Genomic DNA, 25,632 nt, shown 5'->3' on the forward strand with positions numbered 1-25,632 from the left:
TGCTCAGCGAAATAAGCCAGAAAGAAAAAGAAAAATACCGGATGGTCTCACTCATAGCAGGAATCTAGAAAACTTAAATAAGGGACCAGGAAAATGAATAACTATAAGAAAGTGAAAATCAAAATCAACAAAAAACTATGAACCAGAGACACTTTTAGGGGTGCGGGGGCGGGAGGGGAGGGATTGGGGTCAGAATGGGGGGGCTGCAATTGTATGGGGAATATAACAATAAAATTTATAAAAAAAAAAAAGTTCTAAATAACTACCCATTAAAGACTATGTAAACATAAAATGTCAACTATTGCCTCTTCTATGAACTGTATGACTCAACACTACAGGCTTCCCCTAACCATGTCAATTTCTCCAGCACAAAATAAGGTAGTTGCTTCTATCTCTGCATTTTTATTGCATGAGTATGTATTTTTTTGTATCATTTCTCAGTGTTTTTAAAATAGATTTAAAAAGCACAAACAACAAAAAAAAATAAGCACCCTCTTATTTCCTTATCAACTGATAATATACACTGTGCAGGCAAAGGCATATCAGTCAATTTTTAAGAATCTTTTCAACTAGCAGTGAAAACAACTGTTTAGTGTTTCTGAAAGAATGTACAGTGTATCAAATTAAGAACAAGTATCTGGTCACATTCAATTCACATCAAATTGAATATTGTGAACTTAATGTCTTTAAAGAATTCTGATGCCTTATCTTTCTTCTTCCATACCTGGTTATCCCAATATATGAAACTTCCTGTTTGTTTTCATTGTTAACCAGTGAAAGCCCAAGACTGTGGAGAGAAAACGTGATTTCATGATCTGCCTGCTCCATTTCTTCTGCCTGCAGTGCTTTGGACACCAAGGCAACATCATCAGTGAAAAGCAAAACTCTTTGGCGCCCATCTAAGAATGATACCCAGTGTATCTGGATGTTTGCATCATATGGAAACTGTCCACATTCATCCTGGAGAAAATAGAGGCTTTATATTAAAACCACATGCAAAGAGTTCTTATTACATAAAATTGAACTACAGTAACTAAAACAGGTAAGAGAAGTTTTAAAAAGAAGTTTTAAAAAGCTAGACTCTGTGAGTCTAGCTTCCTTTCCTGTCAGGTTACTCATATAGCACTGATTAACATAAAATGATACCTTTAACAGATTATGCTCTCCAGTATTTGCTGCATATGTCCATGTAACTTTTCTGGTGCCAGTAGGATCTGCCCAGGCAAAAAGTCGAGCTTGTCTTGGCAGCAATACCACTTCTTCCTGTGATCCACTAAAACACAACAGAGCAAAGATTAAAATATCTTGGCCTTGAGAAACACAGGCCACTGGCTTATTTAAGAGGGGATTAACACAATAATCTTACAAAATTGGCTTTGTTAATACAGCACAACTCTGCCTAAAAATAAGTAGCCTTAAAGTAAAAAAAAAAAAGAGAGAGAGAGAGAGAGAAAAATGGTTTAGAAGCTTGAGGTAAAAGAATAGTGACCCTTCTGAAGTTGCTTTTTACCCAGAGTTGATCCAGGCATGATCACACCAATGCATTTCATTAAGATAAATAAATACTCCTGTATATGAGAAAGCACCTGCAGAAAAGGCTGTCAACAGTAAATTGTCTAGTAGAAGAACTTCATTCAGTGCTTAAATTTAGCTTTTTAATCAACTGCAATATGTATGAAATAGGAATGAAAAAAAAAAAACTGGGCCCATACTGTTGCTCAATGTGTGGTCCGTGGATTAGCAGCATCAGCATTACTGGGGCCCTGCTCAAATGCAAAGTCCTAGGCCCCATTTAATAGGATTGTAAGAAGATCTTAACACTGAGCTAAAGTATAAGAAGCATTAACCCATATGTACAAAAATCTTCCCAATAGAAGTAAAAAAACAGCACAATTAGATTTTAACCCCAATCTGTGCTTTCTTTAGCAGTAAACTTAATGTAGTATATATACCTGCTGATTTTTAATGATGTACACTTGAAACTCCTATTATTAAAATGCAGTGTAATTTCAATAAAAAATGTAAACAAAATATCAGTAGATTCAAGCCAGGAGAGTTAATGAATGTGTTTGCATATATGTCCTTCCATACAGAATTTATATGTGCAAAGTAATTCTATGAAGATTTAAAATAATTCTTTGCAGGGTCTCCCCAGTGGCGCAGCGGTTGAGCGCTGGGTTGCGAAGATGTCGGCAGCCTCTGCAGCGCCGGTTCGATCCCCGGCTGCTCCCCGGCCATTGGCGGAGGGTCCCGCATAGCGCGCAGACCTCTCCTGCCTCCCGCTGCTCCCCTCAGCAGTGTACTTTGGTCCTTCTGCCTGCTCTGCTCCCCGCTCTGGCTCTGGTGAATTCTCTCACCCTCCCGCGCTTCTGACTGTACCCAGTGCTTGTATAAATAAATAAAAATAAATCTTTAAAAAAAATAAAATAAAATAATTCTTTGCAAATATATTTTATAAAGATTTAAAATTTGTTATGTCATTTAATAATGGCATGACCCAAATCAAACGACAGCACTAACAAGATCAACAAAACTCCTATCATCCTGTTCTACACATTCACCACCATTATCTATTCATTGTCCTCTCATTTAATCTTCTACTATCCCTACCAAAAACAAAACTAGATAAAGATTTATAGAAAGAGGTTCACTGAGCATTACCAGATTACAAAAGAATAATTATGCTTAAACAGACTCACAGTTCCTTATACCCAATTCTGAAATTTAAGAGATTCCAAAGCCCAAAGATTTTTCTCTAAGTTTGGTGTCATAAGACATTTGGCAGCAAAACCTGATCTGTACTGACGTGATTTTATTAACAGTTCTTATTTATTTCACTTGGCACAAATATTCTTAAGTTTTGCTGCAGATTATTAATGAGTTTGATTCAAAGTGTATTATAGTCTCAAAATCTAGTAAATGTTATTAGTAAGAAACAGTATGTTTTTCATATTATCTTCCCAAATTCTGGGAATTTGGAACACATACAGAATGTATAACATATAACACCAAGTGTTTCCTAAGTGTTTCCACAAGTTCCCAAGTGGACATGTAAAAACAAATCAGATTTTCTATGAACCTTTTTTCCATACCTCTGTTTATATGTGAGGATGTCCAACTGGGTGTGGTTTATTATTAGGGCAGGTGCACATCCCTCATGGTAATCAGAAAAGGTTATGACAGTTGAATGTTCAGCAGTGTTTACATCCACCAAGATACCCCCATTCTGTTGTAGAAAAAAAAATGAATGTTTGACGTGTTTACATTTGGAATTTCAAACAGTTATACAGGCAAAAAAAATCATGAAGTTCTTACTGAAAAGCTAACTGGCTCTGATCCACAAATATGTATATATATACAGCATTGTATATTAATATGGAAGCACACTGAAAAGATCACCAATGGATTCTGTAACATGTTTTCATAAAATATTTCAAATTTTAAAATTGACAGAAATTTTATTTATAAACATGTAAACTTACCAAATCTTCTAGGCTCAATAAAGTGCCATTATCCTGTTGGTTATAAAAGAATGGCTTGGAGGATCCTTCATAGCCCACAACTCTCACACAAAGTTTGCCTGACAAATTTTCAGGCCAAAATGGAAGGCACTATAAATATAAAAGTTAATATCAGTCTTAAAACAATACTGTGGTATAAACAAGTTAGTGACTAAGTTTTCAGTTCTAAATCGGACTGTAATACGATTATTGCTAAATTTCTTAAAATATTACCTCCACATCTCATATTAAAATTACTGACAAAATAACTATTTTTGAAACCAAAGAAACCCTAGTGGTATAACACACTGAATGTACTTACAGAATAAACATAGTAAAAGAAATCGAAGACCCTATTAAGAATACTTAAATATCTTGAGTATTTAAAAACTATAATCTTTTTTTTTTTTAAAGATTTATTTATACAAGCACTGGGTACAGTCAGAAGCGTGGGAGGGTGAGAGAATTCACCAGAGCCAGAGCGGGGAGCAGAGCAGGCAGAAGGACCAAAGTACACTGCTGAGGGGAGCAGCGGGCGGCAGGAGAGGTCTGCGCACCATGTGGGACCCTCCTCCGGTGGCCGGGGATCGAACCAGTGCCGCAGAGGCTGCGGGCAGCTTCGCAACCCAGTGCTCAACCGCTGCGCCACCGGGGAGGCCCCTAAAAACTATAATCTTAATGACATTTGTTTCTGTGCATATCCCATTTTAATTTCTTGATGCACTATAAATTCTTTCACAGAGAATACTATGTGAGATAAACAAAAATGTCAATTAAAGGCAAGGAGAGAACATCACAGACTTTGCTGGAAGTTCTGACACTATCTTCCTAGCTGTTTAATCTTAATCAAACCAACTCTTTGAGCCTCACTTTTCTTATGTGTAAAACCAAGGTTTTGATTCATAATGTAACCCAAAATGGTCCTTTGTTAAAGAATACTTGATAAATTCTATTTCTGAATAAAATAATATTGTTATGAAACCCACATCAAAGTTAAAAATATAATGAGCATTTATTTGCTGCTAAGTCTATGAAGTCTATGCCTCTCATGATTCTCAATTTGTGTTATAACCAGAATCCTTCCCATTAAGCTTTTTTGCTAGCATTTTTAAAAATAATTTTAGAACTTTTTAAGAATGGTTCTATCCTCAAGGCCAGAGAGTCTGGTTGAAAACTCAGATAAATTCAAGCACTAATGCTTATCTTTGCACCTGTCCTCTTTCCCACTCTTTTTCTCATTCTCTTCACTTTCTCAAATTTAATTGAACTTAGAAAGTTTAATTCAAATCCTACATCTTCTATGAAACTTTAAATTTTGCTATAGATAATGATCTCAACTTCTAACAATTTCAATGACCTTAGAGAAATATGAGATTCAATTTATTTCTCTGTAATGTGAGGGGTTGAATTTTCAGAAATTTTCAAGGAAATTTCTAGCTCATCTATTCAGAAATTCTACAACCACTATAACTTAGCATATAGTACCTTTTTTCTCCATGTGCTAAGTTAATGACTCTCAAGCCGACCAACAAGATTATATGTTTGAATACAGAGATATTATATTGACTAATAGACAATATATAGTACATTATCTTTATGTACGTTTCATGGTATATAAACTACGTTCTATGCATACAGGAAGAAATAGAGAATAGGTGTTCATTTCCTAGTCTGGCTAGGATAAATAATAACAACAAAGTTCTTTTTTAAATATATGCTTACAGCGTAAAAAAAAAGCCTGCGAGCTGGCTATCACATTTTAAAACACAAATACAGTAACAACATAGTATATCAAAGAGGTAATACAAAGCTTAGTTACATATCTGTATTTATTGTACTTTTAGGAGCCAGTTACATTAGAGAAAAATTTTACCTCTGCAGAAGCAATATAGTTCCACTTATTCGTTGGCATTGAGCCATCAGATGCAATTTCACCAACTTCAAGTTCTAATGATGACTTGTTTGCAATGGTACAAAAAGGTGTCAGAGTAACTATTCGTGTAAGATTAAAGCTGCTCATTTTGATGCTAACACCAACCTATGGATAGCAAATAAACAAGTTTATCATTCCTGGAACTTTATGCAACTTCTTTGATATATATACACACACACCATTCACACACAGGTTTCTTAAAATATTATAAAGTAATATTTTTTTTAATTACAACATTCCACCACTGAGAATCTTCACACAAAGAAGAAAAATTTTGGTAGTTTAATGTGGCTCCATCAGAAATCACTTCAAGAAATGTCAATCAGGAATTTAACTAATGATGACTAATAATAATATTTTTTGTACTCTTTATACCTTTTAACATTTCAAATATAAATTATTTTATAATAAACATAGAAATTCAAGTTTTGCTGTTTTACTATGCCTGATATTAATAAGACAAAAACATCAAAGCATATATAACACCTGAAAACTGGCAACAGAATGTTTAAATTTTTATAGTCAAATTTAAGTTTTAAAAAATGTTTGGGAGGAAGCGGTATAAAATGAGGATTCTAGTAGTTCTGAATATTTACCAAGTGGCTTATTTGGATGGACTCTGTTTTAAACTTGGATAAATTTCAGGTTTTGCTTTGATACTAGTGGCCATAGAAATGTGTAGATAATAGACCTTCACTTTGGATTCAAATTTCTGTATCCTTTGGAGTGAGCTGGTTTACTCCAAATGTAGTGAATGTAGTCAAAGATAAATAAACAAGGACAATCTTACCAGGTATTCCATATTGTTGGCAGGACACTTCACACACCCGTAACTTCCCACTGTATCCAATGAAAAACTATTGGACCAGGCACTTGTTGAAATTTTCAACTGTACCTATACCAGAGAACACATACCATCATATAAAAAATCTGGAAGGCTGTATTAACTTACCTAGTGAAAAGCTGTTAGATCACTAGAAATTTGTTTAGCATCATGGAACAAAAAATAATAATGAAAACCAAATTGTGTGGGTAGCAGAAGCACAGAAAACTGGAGGAGCCAATATAGTAAAAGTAGGGCTCTGACCTTCCCATTCACGTATGCAATGAGTATGGTAAATTTAAAGATGTATATCAATGAGATACTCTGGTTTTTTTTTAAAGAATCATAATATAAAATTATATTTTCTAGTATTAGACTTGATATAGAGCTAACAAATTCTTAAAAGTTTTAGCATATAGGGGTCTCCCCAGTGGTGCAGTGGTTGAGCACTGGCTGCGAAGCTGCCCGCAGCCTCTGCAGCGCCGGTTCGATCCCCGGCCACCAGCGAGGGTCCTACATGGCACGCAGACCTCTCCTGCAGCACCTGCTGCTCCTCTCAGCAGTGGTCAGTCTGCCTGTTCTGCTCCCCGCTCTGGCTCTGGTGAATTCTCTCACCCTCCAGTGCTTCTGACTGTACCCAGTGCTTGTATAAATAAATAAATCTTAAAAAAAAAAAGTTTTAGCATATAAAGAATCTTTGTCTTTAGTATTATTCAGCGAGTGCTAAATGAAAGGCATTGTTATAAACACAATGGAAGATAATAGGACAGTTCCTGACTTCAGTGAGCTTCCAACTAGATAGAGCAATAGGAAAAACACTAATAATTATGATGCAAGACTTAATGTGTTAAGAGCCATACAAGAGGTACTAAATGTTATTGAGGTGAGAAGGTAAAGCATTTCTTTCTGGCTATGAGATGGAGATAGAGGGTTACAGAAAAGCCCTTCTGTATTCTCGCATTAACTTCCATCTACACAAGTAGATTATAAAAGGCCTGAGAATAACCAGAGGTCATACACATAAACAGGTAATTACCATACCTTGTATTAATCAGTAATTAACACTGACACAATGGTTCTCAAGACATGGTTCCCAGAACAACAGCACCATCAGCATTACCTAGGAATCCTTTAGAAATGAAAGTTCTGTGACCTGACCCAAACATTTTGAATTGCACCATGGGGAGAGAACCCAGAAATCTGTTTATTAAAACCTAAGATTATTCTAAGTATGCTGAAATTTGAGAACCACTGCTCTAAGAGGATATCTAGCCCTTCTTTAGACAGAAAATCCTACACACAGGGCTGGCCTGAGCAGAATGCCAAAAGATGAACAGCAGATTATCAGAAGAGATAAGACCAACAGGACATTCCCCCTGACTGATGGGGGCGGGGGGGTGGGGTCCAGGGGGTGGACATTTTAGGTAAAGGGTGTTGTATAGTTTTCTCTTTCAAAAACTTGGCTTAGCACTTCTTACATAGGAGGACTCAGTTCATATAAGTGAAATTCAACTGTCTTTTCTTTTGAAATGTTATTTCATCACTGGAAAACTACATAAAATCAAGTTCATAACTGATGTTACTTCAAAAACAAAAGATTTCTAGGACCACTGGAAAAAAAGAGAAACTCAGCTTCAAGAATTGGTTTTTGTTAATTCCTGATAACACAGTTGATTATGTAGTCCTTTAAAGTCTCTTTGGATCTAATTCATAACAGGACTTAGTAAATAAGTAAGCATGGTTTTATGGAGGCTAATGACTCCCAAGTTTCCAGGTTAGAGATTTATCTGTTTAAATTTTTATATAAATATACCTTGTTTTTACTAAAAATGTTCTTCTTCTTGAAAGAGAATAAAATAATATCCCTTAAATCTGCTGGATGTTTCACATGAATATCTTCTGAACGATACTGAAGAACCCGAGAGGTCTTGTTGATGAGCCAATAAGGACTAAAAACAGACAGCACCATACGGCTGCCAATTCGCCTCACATGGATTGACACATCCAGTGTCATCATTTCTGTAGAGTCAGAAGTAAAACACACAAGAAAGAATTCGGGAAGTGTATCACATATACGGAAATGTCCATTCCAGTTTTTACCCTGATATTTCACCAGGACTAATTCCATTATTTCTCCACTGATTCTTGAATGTAAAACATCGGCAGTACTGCCTTCTGCTAGCTCATGAACTTCTGCTGTTCCCTAAAAGCAGACAAAAATTAAATTTGCTTAGCAAATTTTTAAAAATCTCTGCAGTAGCAACATTTTATGCAAATGATAAATAACCTACCAGATTCAGATGAACTACCAAGTCTTTAGTGAAGACATTTTTACTTATTAGGAGTGCCAATAACCACTGAGAACTTGAAAAAAAAAATAGCCTGCAATATCAGAGCTCTTTTGGTCATTAGTAGGCTAACAGACTTAAGTTTTAAGAGAAAAATCAAGAGCTTTGCCATAAATCAATGACTGGATTCAAAAACTATGTCTGCTGTCCATTAATTACCACTACTTCGGCTCTATCCTCTATTCACATGTTCTACCTAATGGTTCCCACTTAAAAAGAAAATGGAAATGATATCAAACTATTCTGACAAGCTACCTAAATAATGTACAATTATTTGAAAAATTAATGATAGTAACATAATAAATTAGGATTCCTTGCTGAAAGTGTCTCTTGTATAAATACTACTTAGTTCATTTAACTAATTTAGTCTCTACAATTGAGCGATGGGTCATTGTAACACAAAGACAATTTCGGTTCCAAACACCTCCCAGATTCTTGTATTGTAAAATGTTGTGGCAAGTAGAAATTTCAAAATATTTATTATACTTCATTGTTAGAAATTTTTCTCTATTGTTTCTTTTTTTTAATCTTTAATTATAATTTTTATTTTTATTTTTTTAAATATTAAATTTTATTTTTATATTTTTATTTTTATTTAAGACAGAAAGTAATTAAGTTCAATACAAATTTGGGCCAAATAATCATATTATTAACTTTAAGATTAAAAACCTAAAAATTAACCTTATAATAAATTAAGATAGAATATTTTATCACTATCTTTTTCCTTTCTTTCAGTTATAAAAATTCTACTTTATTAAAGAGATGATTATGGTTCACATGTTATGGCAGATGCAGCAGAGTTTGATGGCAAGGAGTTTGATGCTTAGGTTCATTTTCTAGCCCTACCACTTGGGTCTGTCCCATTTCCCTCAGTAACTCAGTTTCCTCATCTGTAAGATAGGCCTAATAACAGTACCTATTCGGAAGGGTTATTGTAAGGATTATCTATGTTATTATATGTAAAGCACATGATATAATGGTTGGCATATAACAGACAATGTACAAGCTTTTGTTGTTGTTGTTATCTAAGTATTTCAAAGATGCTGTGAAAAACACTGATCTCAACAAAAAACACTACACTTAAAAAAAAAATCAGAATTCACCACACAACACTAAATGTCAAATAAAATATAAGAGACATACCTCAAGTAAGAATCTTAAAGAATATGGGAGAAGATTCCTCAAGGTAAGGGAAGGATAAAGATGAATAATGTAAGCTGGATCCCAATCTTCCCCATGTGTACATATATAACTTAATTCATCAGGCAGAGCAACTGTATTCACTATTAGAGGTAAGAAGCTGACTTCTACTGATGGACACTGCAGCATGCACCTGACTTCTGTGCTCCTGTGAAGTTCTTCTTTCCAGGAAATGTAAGTGGTGGATTCTTTGTACTGCTTCTCTAAGATACCAGCTGGCTGAATAAATAATTGACATCTACAAAAAGAAAACAGACTAGTGAAAAAAGGTTTTGGTTGAGAACTTAAGACAAGGAACTTCAAAAGTTTTCTGTTAATTTTACAAGGCAAGTATTATTCTTTCTATTTTTATAGATGAGGAACCAAGATAAGAAAGGTTAAAAAACTTGACCTAAATCACATAGCTAATTCATGGTGGCACTTTTGGAAAATACATTCAGTAAACAGCAAATTGAAAAAATTCCTCATTACAAATGAAAAAAAGAATCTAATTAAAAAAAGGTCTCAATATTTTTAAATGTCACATGTACAAGAAATTTGTATCTGGTACATTCAATGAAAATAAAATGCATTTCTCTAAAATTATATGTCTTAAAAAGGCTCTACAAATCGGGCCTCCCCGGTGGCGCAGCGGTTGAGCGCTGGGTTGCGAAGCTGCCCGCAGCCTCTGCAGCGCCGGTTCGATTCCCGGCTGCTCCCCGGCCACCGGAGGAGGGTCTCACATGGTGCGCAGACCTCTCCTGCCGCCCGCTGCTCCCCTCAGCAGTGTACTTCGGTCCTTCTGCCTGCTCTGCTCCCCGCTCTGGCTCTGGTGAATTCTCTCACCCTCCCGCGCTTCTGACTGTACCCAATGCATGTATAAAAAAAACAAACGAACAAACAAATAAATAAATAAACATGACTCTATAAAAAGAAAAGAAAAAAAAAAGGCTCTACAAATCTTCAGAAAATAAAAGAGGTAAATTATTCTAAAATATATTCACCAATTCAAAGAATTAAAAATATATATTATGAACTTTATACAGCTTAGTATATTCAAAGAAGTACCTACCTATATGAGTCTAAAGGAACATGGAACTCTTCTTCTGGTCTGGCAACTCCAATGCGCTCCAATAGCTTAACATTTTTAACAGATTTATAAATGATAAATGCAACAGAAAAATGGTTTTTAATCTGTTGGACAAAGAAGACACATGAATTGTTAAAGATACAAAAGTTCAAATGAAAACTGTGAGTTACAAACAATTACTTTCAGATGTACAAAACTTCAAGCTTAACAAACTGAAGGATATTTTTATATTAAAAATTTTGAGGATATTTAAGTGCTACATATATGTTTAAACTTGATGCTTAAGAGGCAATAGAAAATTATTAGAATATTTACAAGTTCTATATATTACTTGATGACATTTAATGTTTGTATATAATATCTTTCAAATATGCATTAATTGTTGAAGATTTCAGTCATATAGTTCTTCATTACAACAATTATTCAATGTACCATGTGATGAAAACACAAAACAATAGCAAGAGAAGTATTTTAAAGAGTACTATCGGGCCTCCCTGGTGGCGCAGTGGTTGAGCACTGGGTTGCGAAGCTGCCTGCAGCCTCTGCAGCACTGGTTTGATCCCCGGCCACCGGGTGAGGGTCCCACATGGCGCGCAGACCTCTCCTGCTGCCCGCCCGCTGCTCCCCTCAGCAGTGTACTTCATCACTCTGTCTGTTCTACTCTCCGCTCTGGCTCTGGTGAATTCTCTCACCCTCCCACGCCTCTGACTGTACCCAGCGCTTGTATAAATAAAAAAATGAATAAATCTTAAAAAAAAAAGAGTACTATGACTCTTTTTTTGACTACAATGTGATATATGCCAGAGCTAGTACTAAAGAAGAGATAAATGACCAAAAATTAAAATATTTTCATTTTTATCTGATATATAGGAAGAAACAGTTATGCTGACCATAAACTGAAGCCTGTAATAATGCACAGAGAAAGAAAATGGATAAAGCCTTAAAAGTAGAAAATAAAACAATTACACAGATCGAAATGCTGCAATATTTTTCCAGGGGCATCATTTCAATATTCCTTCACATATACTTGAAAACATATTCCCAAGTGATGCACAAAGAAAAGGGAATGCTATCCTATTTGAGAACTAACTCTAATTCAGTACTTCTCAATTCTGAATCATTAAAGGAATACACAAAAAGATAAATTAATTTTAAACCCAGGAGACATCATAAATAGGCTTTAAATGAACAAGTTTGTTTTATCAGACATTTAAAGTGTTACAAAAGCAAGTTAGATATGGAATGTCAACCATTTCAATCTACTATTTATTTCTAAATAAATTGCATTAGCCTAATGAAGTTTTATTCTATTCCTATCTTCAATTAAAATGATTTACTATCTATTGATATATTTAAAGGAACACAATTCACTTTAATGTATTACCTGCAGAGGAGAGCGAAGGGTAATCACTTTATTCCCTTCAGTTGCATCAATCTGTACCAACAATGAGTCAGAATGACTGGCATTGGGATTCCGTACATTATATAATCGCCGTCCAGGCCTGGAAACAGGGATTTTTGCAACTTCTGTATATCCATGAGGTACTAGAGCAGACCACAGGTGGGAAGCATCCCAAATATTAATTTAATTATGTTTTTCTATAACAGAATAATTATCAGTAACTCTAAATAATGACTAAACTATTCCTCCTCATGAATAGAGATAATGATTATACAAAATGTCATTCTAAGACACAGGAACTAACAAAGAAAGAAAATCAGTTATTTAATAAAAATTTTTACCCCAAACAATTTTTCTTGAGGTTTTAAATGCATTAAAATAGACAAAATCCAACTTGTTCCCTATTTTCTCAATTACACAGCAATAATCTCCTATTCTTTTAATGGTAATAGTTACTGTCAGTATCTTAGGATTTTTGAATATAGTTATTTCCTCTCTTCACTGAACTCCCATCTGTTTCGAAGCATTTTACATATTGCATTATATAAGGGGGTAGAAATAATCTAGTTTTCTTTTTTTAAAGAATTATTTATTTATTTATATAAGAACCAGGGTACAGGCCAGATGCGCAGGAGGTGAGAGGATTCCTCAGAGACAGAGCAGGGAATAGAATAGGCAGACTGACGAAATACACTGCTGAGGGGAGCAGTGGGCGAGACAGGAGAGGTCTGCTTCGCCATGTGGGACCCTCGCCAGTGGGCCAGGATTGAACCGGCGCTGTAGAGGCTGCAGACAGTTTCACAGCGCTGTGCTCAAGGCCTGCACCACCGGAGGGGGGGGGGCGGGGGGCGGCGGCGGCAATAATCTAGTTTTCTAAGATGCTTCTTAATCAAGTAAAATTTTCTCAAGTTTAAAAGAAAACAAGAGACAAGAGTTTACCAGCTACTTGATCAAGTCTTTAGAAATGTCACACCGCAAGATAAATGTAACAAAATATTTTTCATAGTTTACAAAAATTAAGACCACACCTATAATTCCAAAGTTGCCCTTAAAATAAGTATAGCATACCAAAGGTCAAAGTGAAAAAGGAGCTTTCTTGACGGCTCAATATAGATCGCTTCCCATGATGTGAAGGTTCCATGCTGGCATAGTCCAATTCCAAATTCTGGCCAGCATCAACATCATAAATATCACTTTTCTCAGGAGAACCCATCACTTTGAGGTTATGATTGGGCTGTACCTTAATGGGTACACCTACAGCATTTTTTACTGTAAAAGGTGCTCTGTCTTTTAAAGAGTAATCAAAAGTAGAGGCAGTGCCCTCTGAAAAACCCTGAAAAGGAACACAACATGGCAACAAAATTTTTACAAAATGCATTTCTTTCAAAAATTAAGCCATGACTACATATTTTAAAGAAAATTGTTTTGATCACAATAAACTAAATACATTTCAAAATTCTATTTGAAGTATTCCAAATAAATGCCAAACATACTTTTGCTAAGTTGTTGAAAACACTAAGACAACTTTTAGATATTGTTATATTCATTGTATCTCCTGAAGATATATGAATTGCTGTTTGTGGCTCAGGAAGAAAAATAAAATCATCCCCAGGCATCAAACTTTTATCCTGGACTGGATTCTTCTTTACCTATGAGGATAAATGATACATTTAAGTTATTAGCCAATTAATAATAAAATTAACATACTCTCCATAGAGTTAAATTCTCCTAAACCAATCACGTTACCTTAAGGATTCTCAAGAGTCTCACTTTGAAAAACATACAGTGCTTCAACAATCCAGTCAAAAATGGGCAGAACAGGGCCTCCCCAGTGGCGCAGCGGTTGAGCACTGGGTTGCGAAGCTGCCCGCAGCCTCTGCAGTGCCAGTTCGATCCCCGGCTGCTCCCCGGCCACTGGAGGAAGGTCCCACATGGCGCGCAGACCTCTCCTGCCGCCCGCTGCTCCCCTCAGCAGTGTACTTCGGCCCTTCTGCCTGTTCTGCTCCCTGCTCTGGCTCTGGTGAATTCTCTCACCCTCCCGTGCTTCTGACTGTACCCAGTGCTTGTATAAATAAATAAATTTATTTAAAAAAAAAATGGGCAGAACAGCGAAAATGACACTTCTCCAAAGAGGACATGCAAATGACCAACAGGTATATAAAAAAATGTTCAGCATTGCTTATCATCAGGAAAATGCAAATTAAAAAGATATTTTTAAAAAACAGCAACAACAAATGCTAGGGAGGATGTGGAGAAAAAGGAACCCTCTTTCACTGCTGGTGAGAATGCAAAATGGTCCAACCTCTATGGAGAGCTGAGTGGAGGACCCTCAAATTACTAAAAATGGAATAGCAGTTTCACTACTAGGGATCTACCCAAAGGACACAAAAAAATATTCATTCAAAAGGATACCTGCACCCCTATGTTCACTGTGATACTATTTACAATAGCTAAGATATGGAAACAATCTAAATGCCCTAAAACACATGACTGGATCAAAAGATGTGGTATATATACACAATGGAATACTATTCAGCAGTCAAAAAGATAAACTCATGCCATTTGCAACAACATGGATGGAGTTGGAAAGGATTATACTAAGTGAAATAATCAGAAGAAAGAAGAAAAATATCAGATAGCTTCACTTATAGGAGAAATACAAGAATACAGAGGTGAGAAAAAAAGACAAAAGTAGCAGACAAACTATAAATCTAAGACACACAGCAGGGGAGAAGGAGGGAGATGGGGGTCAAAATGGGAAGGAAGGGAACAAGAAACTATGATGACTTTTCATGGGTGATGTGGTGGTGAGATTTTATGGGGATTACACCTGAGGGGAGAAAGCAAACACAGTACCAAAATGAACGATGTAAAAAAATAAATAAATATATTTTAAAAGAATATTCAGTGCTTCACTTTGATTTAGCACACATCAGCATTCTTTTTTTTTAGTGTGTAGTCAAAGCATGGAGAAATGTTTAGAATTGCATCATGAATGCACTCAAAACCAGTGACAATATTTGTCTCTTGTGCATTCCCTAGAACAAGCAATTTACCCAGTGTTGCCTTACTAATGGGTCATTATGTGTTGATGAGCAATCTAAGATAACCCTGAAGTGTACATTAATCCTTACTGGAAGTAACATCTGGAAACAAGTTTCTTTCTTTCAACATTTTACCAGTAACACCTATATAAAATATAAGCTTTCAATCAGTCATCGGAGTTTTTATTCTAAGAATATTTCAAAAATCTTGTAAAATATTTTTGTTAGCTTCCCACTGCCACAGAGATGTAGGTCAGAAATATTATAACTACTTAATGGAGAAGAAATTAGAACAGCGAATAAGTGACTTCTTCCCTTTAAAATAAGAATCTACTCAAATTCAGAGCTCTGCATGTTAGTTACATTGTCCCAGAGAGGGATGCTATGATAATTTAAGGGTATATAACTCACGTTCCTGTTAATTTAGAAAAATGTGCTTTAGTATCTAGGACCCTCAAGTGTTCTTAAGAAGTACCATTAAAAATATAAAACAAAAGAGTTCATAAAATAGCAGTTCTCAAATCTTTTGGTCTCACACTTATATTCACTGAGGATTCCAGTTTCATGTATATGGATTATATCTACCCACATATACTCTAATATAAACTAAGGTTGATTCATTTAAAACAACTACATGTTAACATAAATTATATTTTTAAGAAAAAAGTTGTTAAAAATAGAGTATATTTACAAATATCTTTCATGCATGCTCTAAAAAGGGACGGATTCTTATTTCTGCTGCTATATTCATTCTTTTTTAGTATTATAGAATTGTTGGAAAATTCCATTATATTTTTATGAAAGAAGTAAAGTAAAAATGCTATAACATCTATTATGAAGAGTTTTGACCTCATGGACCTCCTGAAAGGTCCTCAAGGATCCTGCACCACATCTTGAGAATAACAAAACAAAAAAATATAGATGAACATGTTTAGTGTGCTTCTACAAAGATACTTTAAGTCTTCCTTACATGCAGTCTTAAATTCCATTGTCTCTTTCCTGCCACTCTCTCAATCAGTGGCTCCCAAACAGCATGGATCTCATTATAATAGTGAACCTGGAAAGGCACAAAATTATGAGAGACAACTTTATATATTTCTATAACTAGCAAGAGGAAATAATTTTTGTCAATAGCCATTAAAAAAACAAACCTAAAGACACAAGGAATATACATAAAGAATATATACAGGGCCTCCCTGGTAGTGCAAGAGGTTAAACCTCAGCACAATGAAGCTATTGGCAGCCACTGCAGCACGAGTTCAATCCCTGGCCAGGGAGCTAACCCACATGGTGCAGCACACCTCTCCTATCTCACCCGCTGCTCCCCTCGGCAATGTATTTCAGTCAACCTGCCTGTTCTGCTCCCCACTCTGTCTCTGGTGAATCCTCTCACCCCCAAACACCTCTGGCCTATATTCCAGTTCTTAGATGCATAAATAAAATAAATCTTTAAAAAAAAAAGACAGGTATAAAGAATATCTATAAATATGTATATATTTTTTCTTACTTTATTGCCATAAACAAATCCTTTAGCAAAAGCATCTTTAAAAAGTAGTGACTAAATAAATAATACTATTGCTATATATCAACAATTAAATGTTAGAATGTATTATCTACATCATGCACAAACAAGAAAAGCTCATATCTTAAATCTGCAATTGTACTTTTGAGAAGTCAGTTCTGGCAGTACTATATGTCATACCTCTAATGTCATGTCAGCAGCAGCAATCATTAAGGAAGTCCAATTTTTGATATTTCCCGAAATTTTAGACTCTGCCAATAATAAAGGTACAGTTCGATGCCCAAGGCCACATTCTAAGGTAACCTGAATGGACTCCACAGTAACAGCACAATTTTCCTCTATCAATGTATGTTGACTATCTTTGAAATTTTCTGTTATTTCTGTTGCCGTGTCAACACCAAGAAACCAAGAGTTAAAATCACTAATAGACTTGATACCCCAAAGATTTTCTATTTCCTTAGATGTATGTTTAGATTCATCTTCTTTTGTTTTCGGAGACATAGCAGCCATAATTGTCATCACAGTATTAAGAATTATGGGTGAAATCTTTGAAAAGAAAAGGAGAAAAATTTTAGAATAAATTCTTCCTCAGATGAAAAGAATTAATATATAATGCAAAAACTAATTAAAAATTTAAAAATATTAAACTTCTAACTAAAGAAAACACATATAATCATGTCAAGTCAAGTAACCTCAAAACATTGATTTCTGCTCCAGATTACTCTGGAATTAAGTAATTTATCTTAAATGTTAATTGTCAAGAATCTAAATCAAAACTGTTCAATAAAGAATAAAGAGTATGATGTGAACAGAAAAAAAGTAAATTTGCAATGAATTTTTTCATTTTCCTCCAGCTGCAATGAACTAAATCAAAGTGTGTGATGTCATTAAAATACACCCACTTGGCTTTCATGTCTTTGCTCAACTCCTCCCTCCTCTCACTAGGCCATAGTAGGACAGGATGATGTTCTCCATGCCCAGCTAGCACACTTGCAACCCAACCCTCACACTGCCAGTGGACTGATTTTTCTAAAATGTGACCTGAGCATGTCAATCATTAGTTTCAGTCTCCAATTTCTCACAATTTTCAGAACAAAACTCAAATGCTCTTCAGCTTGAGACACAAAGCTCTTCTTGACTCCATGCCTAATCAATTAACAAGCAGGGTTTTCCAAAGTTTAAGTAGTACATTAAATAAGTTAAATAGATTTCTTTATTGTTCCTTCTCAAAGCCTTTACTTAATATGATAAAAAAAAGTAAAGTATTTAGTATGTATTTCTTCTCAAACTTTCCTGTCAACTGAACCTGCTTTTCTTTTGCCTTATTAATGACACCTAAAATTAGTGCTCTTAATCCTACAACTCTGCCATACCCTTCAGTCAGCCACAGGGAACCACTACTCTAAGTCCTTTAAGGAATTTTCACATCTCTGCCTTTGCGCATACTGTTAGTTATATCTATATAGCCCTTCCCCTTCCTCTCCATCTAACATGTTTCAGATTGTAAAATCTCAGTTCAGGTAACTCACTTCCAGAGAGATGATGATCTGGTGTGAATAAAAGGTCCCATGTCTTTTTGCATGCCTCTAGCATTGGGCATTGAAAGCTAAAATCAATGATTTACTTCTCTCATATATGTTGTTACATTTTTTGAAGGCAGGGACAATGTACTGCCAAAGCCTTGTATAGGACTTTTTTCATTCGTAGTAAGAGATTTTTTCAAATGTTGAATAAATAAATTGACGTACAAAGATAGAAAGAGGCGGGGGATGGGAACCCTAGCACCTTCACCTCGTGTCTTTGAAAAAGTACATGCAGTTCAAGGAATTTCCCTCTCCTTTAATTCTTTAAAAAAAACTGTATCTGTTAAAACACAACCTAAGACTATCTACTATCTTTAAACGCTGGGAGAAAACTACATTGTTATTTATATGGTAATTCAAATGACATTAGTTTGAACCTGAGTCTAACCACTATTGTTCATTAACCTATATAGGTAAAGGTATTATTAGAATTAGCATTAACCACCTCATTTTTCTATCCTTGAGAGGGAGAGAGAAATAGATTTTGCTAAGTATTCTATATCTTCCATTTGTAGGTGGTAACAAACTAATATTTAAAGAATCTGAATTTCTCTGGAAAACAAAGATGCTCTTTCAACATTTCAAACAAAAGAAATTTAAAAAAGTAAATTCTAATAATTAATTTCTAGCATAAATCATTACAAATGACATAAGTTATATAAAACATTTAATCAGTTATTAAATTCAGTCAAATTTTGTCTCAAATAAAAAACTAAAAATGACATGCAACAAAAAACAGCAACCTCATTTTTCTAACCTTTCTTCAGGTCTCTTCCCACTCAATTAACACTCCCCCCCACCAAATTCAACACACCAATGTAATCGGATAACCTATTTTGATCATTGGTAGAGAGTTATAAGTATTCCTTTAATTAAAAATAAGTATTTGCATTAAAAATATATGTTAATGTCAGAGATATTTATTAATTACTGAATACATGGCTATAGAATGCTATACATACATGAGCGGTATCAAAAAATACTGTCTCATATAACTGCAAGTATACAATATTATTTGAAAATTAAGAATTCATTTTCACCTAATAATGAGAGGCACTTACTTTAATTATAAATTCTTCAACCTTAATATTTATATTTTGTTTCCCTGAAGCCCATGTACATTTTTCCATAAATAAAGAGCATGGCTGTAAGACCTAGAAGCAATTGAAGTTCACATTTACACAGTTATTTCCTTAGTATATATGTAATACACACAAGAGCATTTCTTACTTAATTTGACATCTTTAACTACAAAGTCTACAGCTAAAAGCAAAAAGGCAAGTTAACTTCACTGAGAATCTCTTGTCAGGGCTTCTTTGAACACAAGTCTGTGAACATTTTTAAAGATTTTGAGAAGCTGTGATCAATTCCTTTATGTCAAATTCTTAAGTAACAATGCACAGTTACTACTAAAAGTTTAAAATGCTTCCTTTTGCAAAGATACATTTTAAGTGATGACCTCCATAAAATCTATTCTTAAGATATCTATAAAAACAAATGAGAGACTGTGGGAAGGTAGGTAAATGACAGTTTCAAAATGATTAACTAAATGGATCAGTCTTGAATATCATACAAGATAATTATTAGAATAAATTGCATATAGTCAAACTAAATGCTTTACTGAAATTATGAAATCAATATTCTGACAGTTAAAAGAAATAATCTTATGCCAAAGCTGGAGAATTTGTAGTGGATAACTTTCATTTCAAAAAATTAGATGAACTTTTAGTTGAATAATTAATACAAGCTTTCTATGATATATCCAAAGAAAATGATCCTACAAAGACTGTTTCATGATCAAGTATAGACTAAACTAGCACTACATTTCTTCATGCAAGTCACTTGGCTCACAAATATTATAATTTTAAAACAAAACTGTAAATGAGTCACATAATAATCCTCTTTAACATAAAATTATCAATTTAACATAAAAATTTACATGGTAATTTAACTTCTTAACAAAAATCATATTTTCCAACAATCATGAAAACAATTGGAACAATGAGCTTTTAACAATAAAACATAATCTCTTTTGGTCACATGACTTCAATTGAATTTTTTCACCCTTAACTCAAAGATTTAATAGTCATTTCCTCAGTGGGCACACCCTGGTGAACAACAACAACTTAAAACAAGTGTTGATTTGCATTAAAATTCAAACACTGTTCAACAAAAGATGACAGAATGTAAAGAAAACCAGTCTGGAAATAGTCCCCAATTCAGTTACTAGCAGTCATGGCTAAATCATTTAACATCTTTGGAACTCAACATTCTTATCTATAAAATCTCAAGCTTATAAATAGTAAATAATCTCTAACGTCCTACAGTGTTTTCAAATTCTAGAATTCTATGAATCAACCATTTCTGACATTCTTCAAACTAAGGATATAAGGTAATTCTTACTGTAGTAATGTTTTTTCTTCTCTTTTCTCGGAGAAAAGGGCAAGCAAGTACTTTAAGATCTCTCACAGAAGCTTCCATCATCTGTTCAAGTTTTGATGTTGACAAAGAAAGATTACACTCGCATGAGGCTGTCAGAGCGGGAGCATCAGCCTTTGTCAGGTTGGCAACAAACACCACTTCTGGATCTGTGATTTTGGCCTTTAAGGTCATATTCGGCCTTACAGAGTCATCTGAAGAAACAAAAATAGGAACCAAAAAGTTGTAAACTAAATCTTGTCACCTGAGTACATTTTACCTACAAATCTCTAAGTTGTTTCTAATATCCAATTCTAACAAAAATGGTAAAATTAATGCTAATAATCAACCCAATATCAATGATAAATGATTATTAATGGATGCTGATTATATAAGATAATGCAATTTAATCCCCGTCATAAAAGGATTATTCCCACTTCAACCTACCAGGGATAATCTTGCCTAAAGTTCTTTGTATCAGAATTAAAGTATAAACAGGTATACACACATGAGTGTGTACTGTGATATGTTGGAGGGGAAAAGAGGAATATAGGAAATAGGAAAAGAAACGCTGATAAAATGTAAACATTAGGGCCTCCCTGGTGGCGCAAGGGGTTAAGTACCACATTATGAAGCAATCCGCAGCCTCTGCAGCATGAGCTAGATCGCCAGGAAGCTAACCCACATGGTGCGGCAGACCTCTCCTGTCTCGCCCGCTGCTCCCCTCAGCAGTGTGTTTCAGTCAGTCTGCCTGTTCTGTTCCCTGCTCTGTCTCTGGTGGATCCTCCCAGCCCCATCTCCCCGCTGCCATATCGCTGGCCTGTACCCCAGCTCTTGTATGCATAAATTTTTTTTAAAAATGTAAACATTAAATTGTTTACTTTGGTTTCACCCTGAAGTCTAGTCAGTGTCAGTGTCAGTGTCTAGTCAGTGTCTAGTCATACAATAGCATAAATACACTAAATAAGAGAAATCAAAGATGATTACTGTTTAACAAACATTAAAGGTAAATGAAAAAAATGAAAGTCTGACCTTACCAATAAATGATAATTTTCCAATTTTACTGAGTTATACATTAGGGAGAAAAAACCCTGACCCCAAACAATTAAAATGTAACAACAAAGAAAATCACTGGTCTACTTGGTAATGTTGGAATAAAAGGCTTATAGAGCAGGGAAGTGGCTTTCATAGAAAGAAACCAGACTATTACATACTGGTCTACAGAATTGAAGGCATCTAAGTTTATGCCCAAGGATGTTATGCTGGCTCCACCAAGATCCCCATCTTATGATTTTTATCTGTTCAATTGTTCTTCAATATGCTAGATTTCTTCCAAATATTTTACTTAAAATAAAAGATTTTTTCTATAACAGGCTGCCAACTACAAAACCAGATTAACTCCCATTCTTTCTGGATGAGTAAAGAAATGTTAATGGCAGAGTTGGAGCCAGATAAGAAATTTTCTGATCCCTAATAAAGTATAAATCTACTCTTTCTCTTAAAAATGTACACTAAAATTTTTATATAGAAAATACTTAAATTTTAAATAATTTTATGTTCTTAAAATCTTCAATTCTCTTTCTTCTGTTTGTAATTTTTGCTAAAATACATAGCAGGTTGTTATCTATGACAGGTAAATTCTGCTAACCTTTCTCTATCTTGCTTTTTGCTGTGGCAGTCTGTCGTAGTGGAACCTGTGCTTCTTTGGCCATATTTTCAGGACTTTGAGGCATAGCTTTGACAAAGAAATCTGCCACGGTCATCAGAAATTCCACACTGGCACATACATACAGCTTGTCAAGAACGGCATCAATATGACTTCCATTGCTGTCTTGTTGGTAACTTATATCAATCATAGAACTGTTGCTATCTTGATGATCCTTCTTGTCAATCATTCTGAAAAATATATAATCATATTTTAATCCTACCAAAATAACTAAAAATATGAACATTTTCCCATACACTTTAATAATCTTTCTGTCACCTTTCAGTTTTTAATCTGATTAGGAAATAGGTCAGTATTAGCAGTGCCTAGGAGCAATGCCAGGTGGAATGTCAATGTTAAATAATGTATGGAAAATTCAGAGATGACAAACCTTGATGTTGCTCTCTCAATACCTTCCCTGAGATCATCAAGGGTGCATGTCTTAAGTTTAATGCTGACATTCATTGAGCCATCCTTAAACATCTTTCCCGTGGAAGACATAAGATGAAGTCTGAGTTCACCAAGTCGGAAACTGTCATTATGAAATGAAAGTTTGGATTCCTGTGGCACATTTTGCAAGTGAAAGAATCAATTATCTCTAAACAATGTATAATTACTTTTAAATATATTTTTTAATTTAGATACAAAAGGCAAATGGATCTCACAAATTTTAAAAGCATGAATTGTTAAAACACAAATGAAACAGAAAGAAAATGCACTGTGACAGTATACATACAAGCAACTACTTTTATGTGTGCAATATTTAACATTAATATACAAAATTATCTCATTTATAGTTCAAAGCAAATAAAAAGAAACAGGAATTTTTATTAATTAATCTAATTAATATTTAATGAACTCTTCTGTATAAAACAGCGATAGAAATTATGATGTTTATAAATAAGGATAAGGCATAGTAGGTGACCTAAGTAAGCTTTTATTCTAATGGAGAAAATAAAACAGAAATACATTACACGGAATTTCATAAGGTAATGCTGTAAGTTGCAAATGATCAAAAAATGACATATAGTCATTTATTTATTCATATTCATTCATGTGTATGCGCTCATATTCCACAAAAAACAGTACATGATTTAGTAAAAAATATAAACAGGAAAAATTCAAAGGATCAAAGATCACTGTGCACTGATAAAAACTGATGAAGGAGGTAAGAATTAACTTGATGCTTGCATTTTGAGTAGGACCAGATAGGTTAAGAGGAGGCAAGTAGAAGACATTCTGGACAGAGAAAAATCACAAGCAAACAATTCAAGTGTCTCTGAGGGTACAAGGTATTGATTGCTTAGGCTTGAATATTTCAATTAAAGAATGGGAGGGAATGAGGCTGGAAAGAAAAAGAGAGGTAGAATCAAGGTATCAAATCCTGAAGTAAGGTTAGAAACACTAATAAAATAAAGACAGAGAGCAAGACCAATGTATATTCTACAAGCCAAACAGAATTTAATAGACACAATTTTTAGATAAAACATACCAATATTCTAAAATTTAATATCAAGAGTTAGGATTTGTTTGTAACTAGAGAAATTTACTACATACCTGATTGATATCATTGTTGTAAAGGATAATGGAAAGAGATTCAAAGTGAAACTCAAATTGGAGAGAGACATTCTGGTCCACAGAAATCTTTGAGTCTGTCAAATCTTGTTCTGATGGTTCAAATATAAAAATGAAATTTAAAGAGCTTTAAATAGATATATGATTTTATAAATATCTTAAAAACTGGTATAATTCATTATTCTAAATTTCTATCACACTTTTTAGGAATAATTAAATTATATTACATGAGACAATAAAAATGAAAATTATTTATTCTATATACATTTAGTACATGGCCAAATGCAGAGGTAGTCCACAATAAAAGGTGGAGGTGAACTTGCAAAAATATCAAAAAAATTTTTAAAAAGACCCTTCAGGGAATGGCTAACTTATTACAGAGAAGTTTAAATTATCAAAACATTTCACAAACTGGTTATATAATTCCAAAAAGATGTGAAAATGAAGGCAGAGAAAAGTAAAATACTTTGTCCCAGAATACACAGCTAGTCAGTAACAGATCCTCCACTAGCCAAGGACTCTTCTTACTTTCTCTAATAACCTACATCACCCTACTCGTTACCTTTACAAAAACAGAATGTAATTCATCAGCAGAGTCAAACAGAGCTCAAATATAATGTGGGGAAGTGAATCTGAGATTTTTAGGTGAATGAGATTTTGAGGTGAATAAGACAGAAGTAATTCTGTCTTTTCCCTTATTTTTAGGCAGAAACTTTATCGATAAATAAGAATAGATACTAATTTCAACCACACTTACAAAATAATTCTATAATCCCTTTTGAAGACTGATTGTATTCTTTGGTCATTTAGAGGAAAAAGTATTCTTACAAGTGACTGGAAAGGCCTTTAACTATATAAAGGTATCTCCGATTTGGAGAAATTTGGGGGTTTTTTCTTCACTCTTCCCAAGAATAATTCATACTTTCATCATTCATCATCTTCACAGCTTTCATCTGAGCTTACAAGTTTTCCCAAGTACTATATTAACCATATAGCTAGATGCATAAACATAAACTATTTCTGAACATAATGAGATCATTAACCACATAAAGCTTGCTACTAATGTACTCAACATGGGGTTATAGACACTGGCATTACTAAGCACATGGAGCATGCATAACTATGCACTTGAACCAAAAACCTTATTTTGCACACTACTCTAGCCATTTGTGTGTTTGCAAAACACATGAGGTCTAACTGTAGGATAAAGAGTGTTGGTATGGTATTATTAAGTGGCAGTTTTTCAACTGCTATCAGAATTAACAGCTGATAAGTTGAGGATTATAAAAATATAGTAGCCTGGGGTCATCAATTATAAGGACAAGTAGCACTTCATCTTTTTTTTTTTAGCCATGGAAAATTGACCTATTACCAATCTTAAAACATAATGATAATCACATTAATATCTTTAATCAATGAAAATAAAGTGAAATTACATTGTATGCGATTTTAAGAAAACAAAAAGGAACCTTAAATTTTAGAAAAATTGCCTTTCAAAAATGCCTAATTT

The 25,632-nt window shown here is 34.3% G+C and overlaps 1 protein-coding gene across 1 annotated transcript in view; it reads right to left on the reverse strand.

Moving 5' to 3' along the window:
- The window catches only part of VPS13C (vacuolar protein sorting 13 homolog C), a gene marked incomplete at its 3' end in the record, with an annotated part of 165,273 nt that overhangs the window by 46,124 nt on the left and 93,517 nt on the right, over positions 1-25,632 (reverse strand). The window contains exons 49-67 of the mRNA XM_084239974.1: positions 24,105-24,214; positions 22,939-23,108; positions 22,491-22,738; positions 20,828-21,057; positions 19,486-19,578; positions 17,022-17,387; positions 16,290-16,376; positions 13,769-13,924; positions 13,344-13,608; positions 12,258-12,418; positions 10,856-10,977; positions 9,748-10,042; positions 8,070-8,459; positions 6,224-6,328; positions 5,374-5,538; positions 3,483-3,611; positions 3,093-3,226; positions 1,147-1,273; positions 725-960 (exon numbers count right to left, since the gene is read on the reverse strand). Coding sequence (XP_084096100.1) covers positions 725-960; positions 1,147-1,273; positions 3,093-3,226; positions 3,483-3,611; positions 5,374-5,538; positions 6,224-6,328; positions 8,070-8,459; positions 9,748-10,042; positions 10,856-10,977; positions 12,258-12,418; positions 13,344-13,608; positions 13,769-13,924; positions 16,290-16,376; positions 17,022-17,387; positions 19,486-19,578; positions 20,828-21,057; positions 22,491-22,738; positions 22,939-23,108; positions 24,105-24,214 — 3,589 coding nt within the window. The remainder of the gene's footprint in view (positions 1-724; positions 961-1,146; positions 1,274-3,092; positions 3,227-3,482; positions 3,612-5,373; positions 5,539-6,223; positions 6,329-8,069; positions 8,460-9,747; positions 10,043-10,855; positions 10,978-12,257; positions 12,419-13,343; positions 13,609-13,768; positions 13,925-16,289; positions 16,377-17,021; positions 17,388-19,485; positions 19,579-20,827; positions 21,058-22,490; positions 22,739-22,938; positions 23,109-24,104; positions 24,215-25,632) is intronic.

Source organism: Talpa europaea, assembly GCF_964194135.1.
Source record: "Talpa europaea genome assembly, chromosome: 8".
NCBI classification, from domain to species: Eukaryota; Metazoa; Chordata; class Mammalia; order Eulipotyphla; family Talpidae; genus Talpa; species Talpa europaea.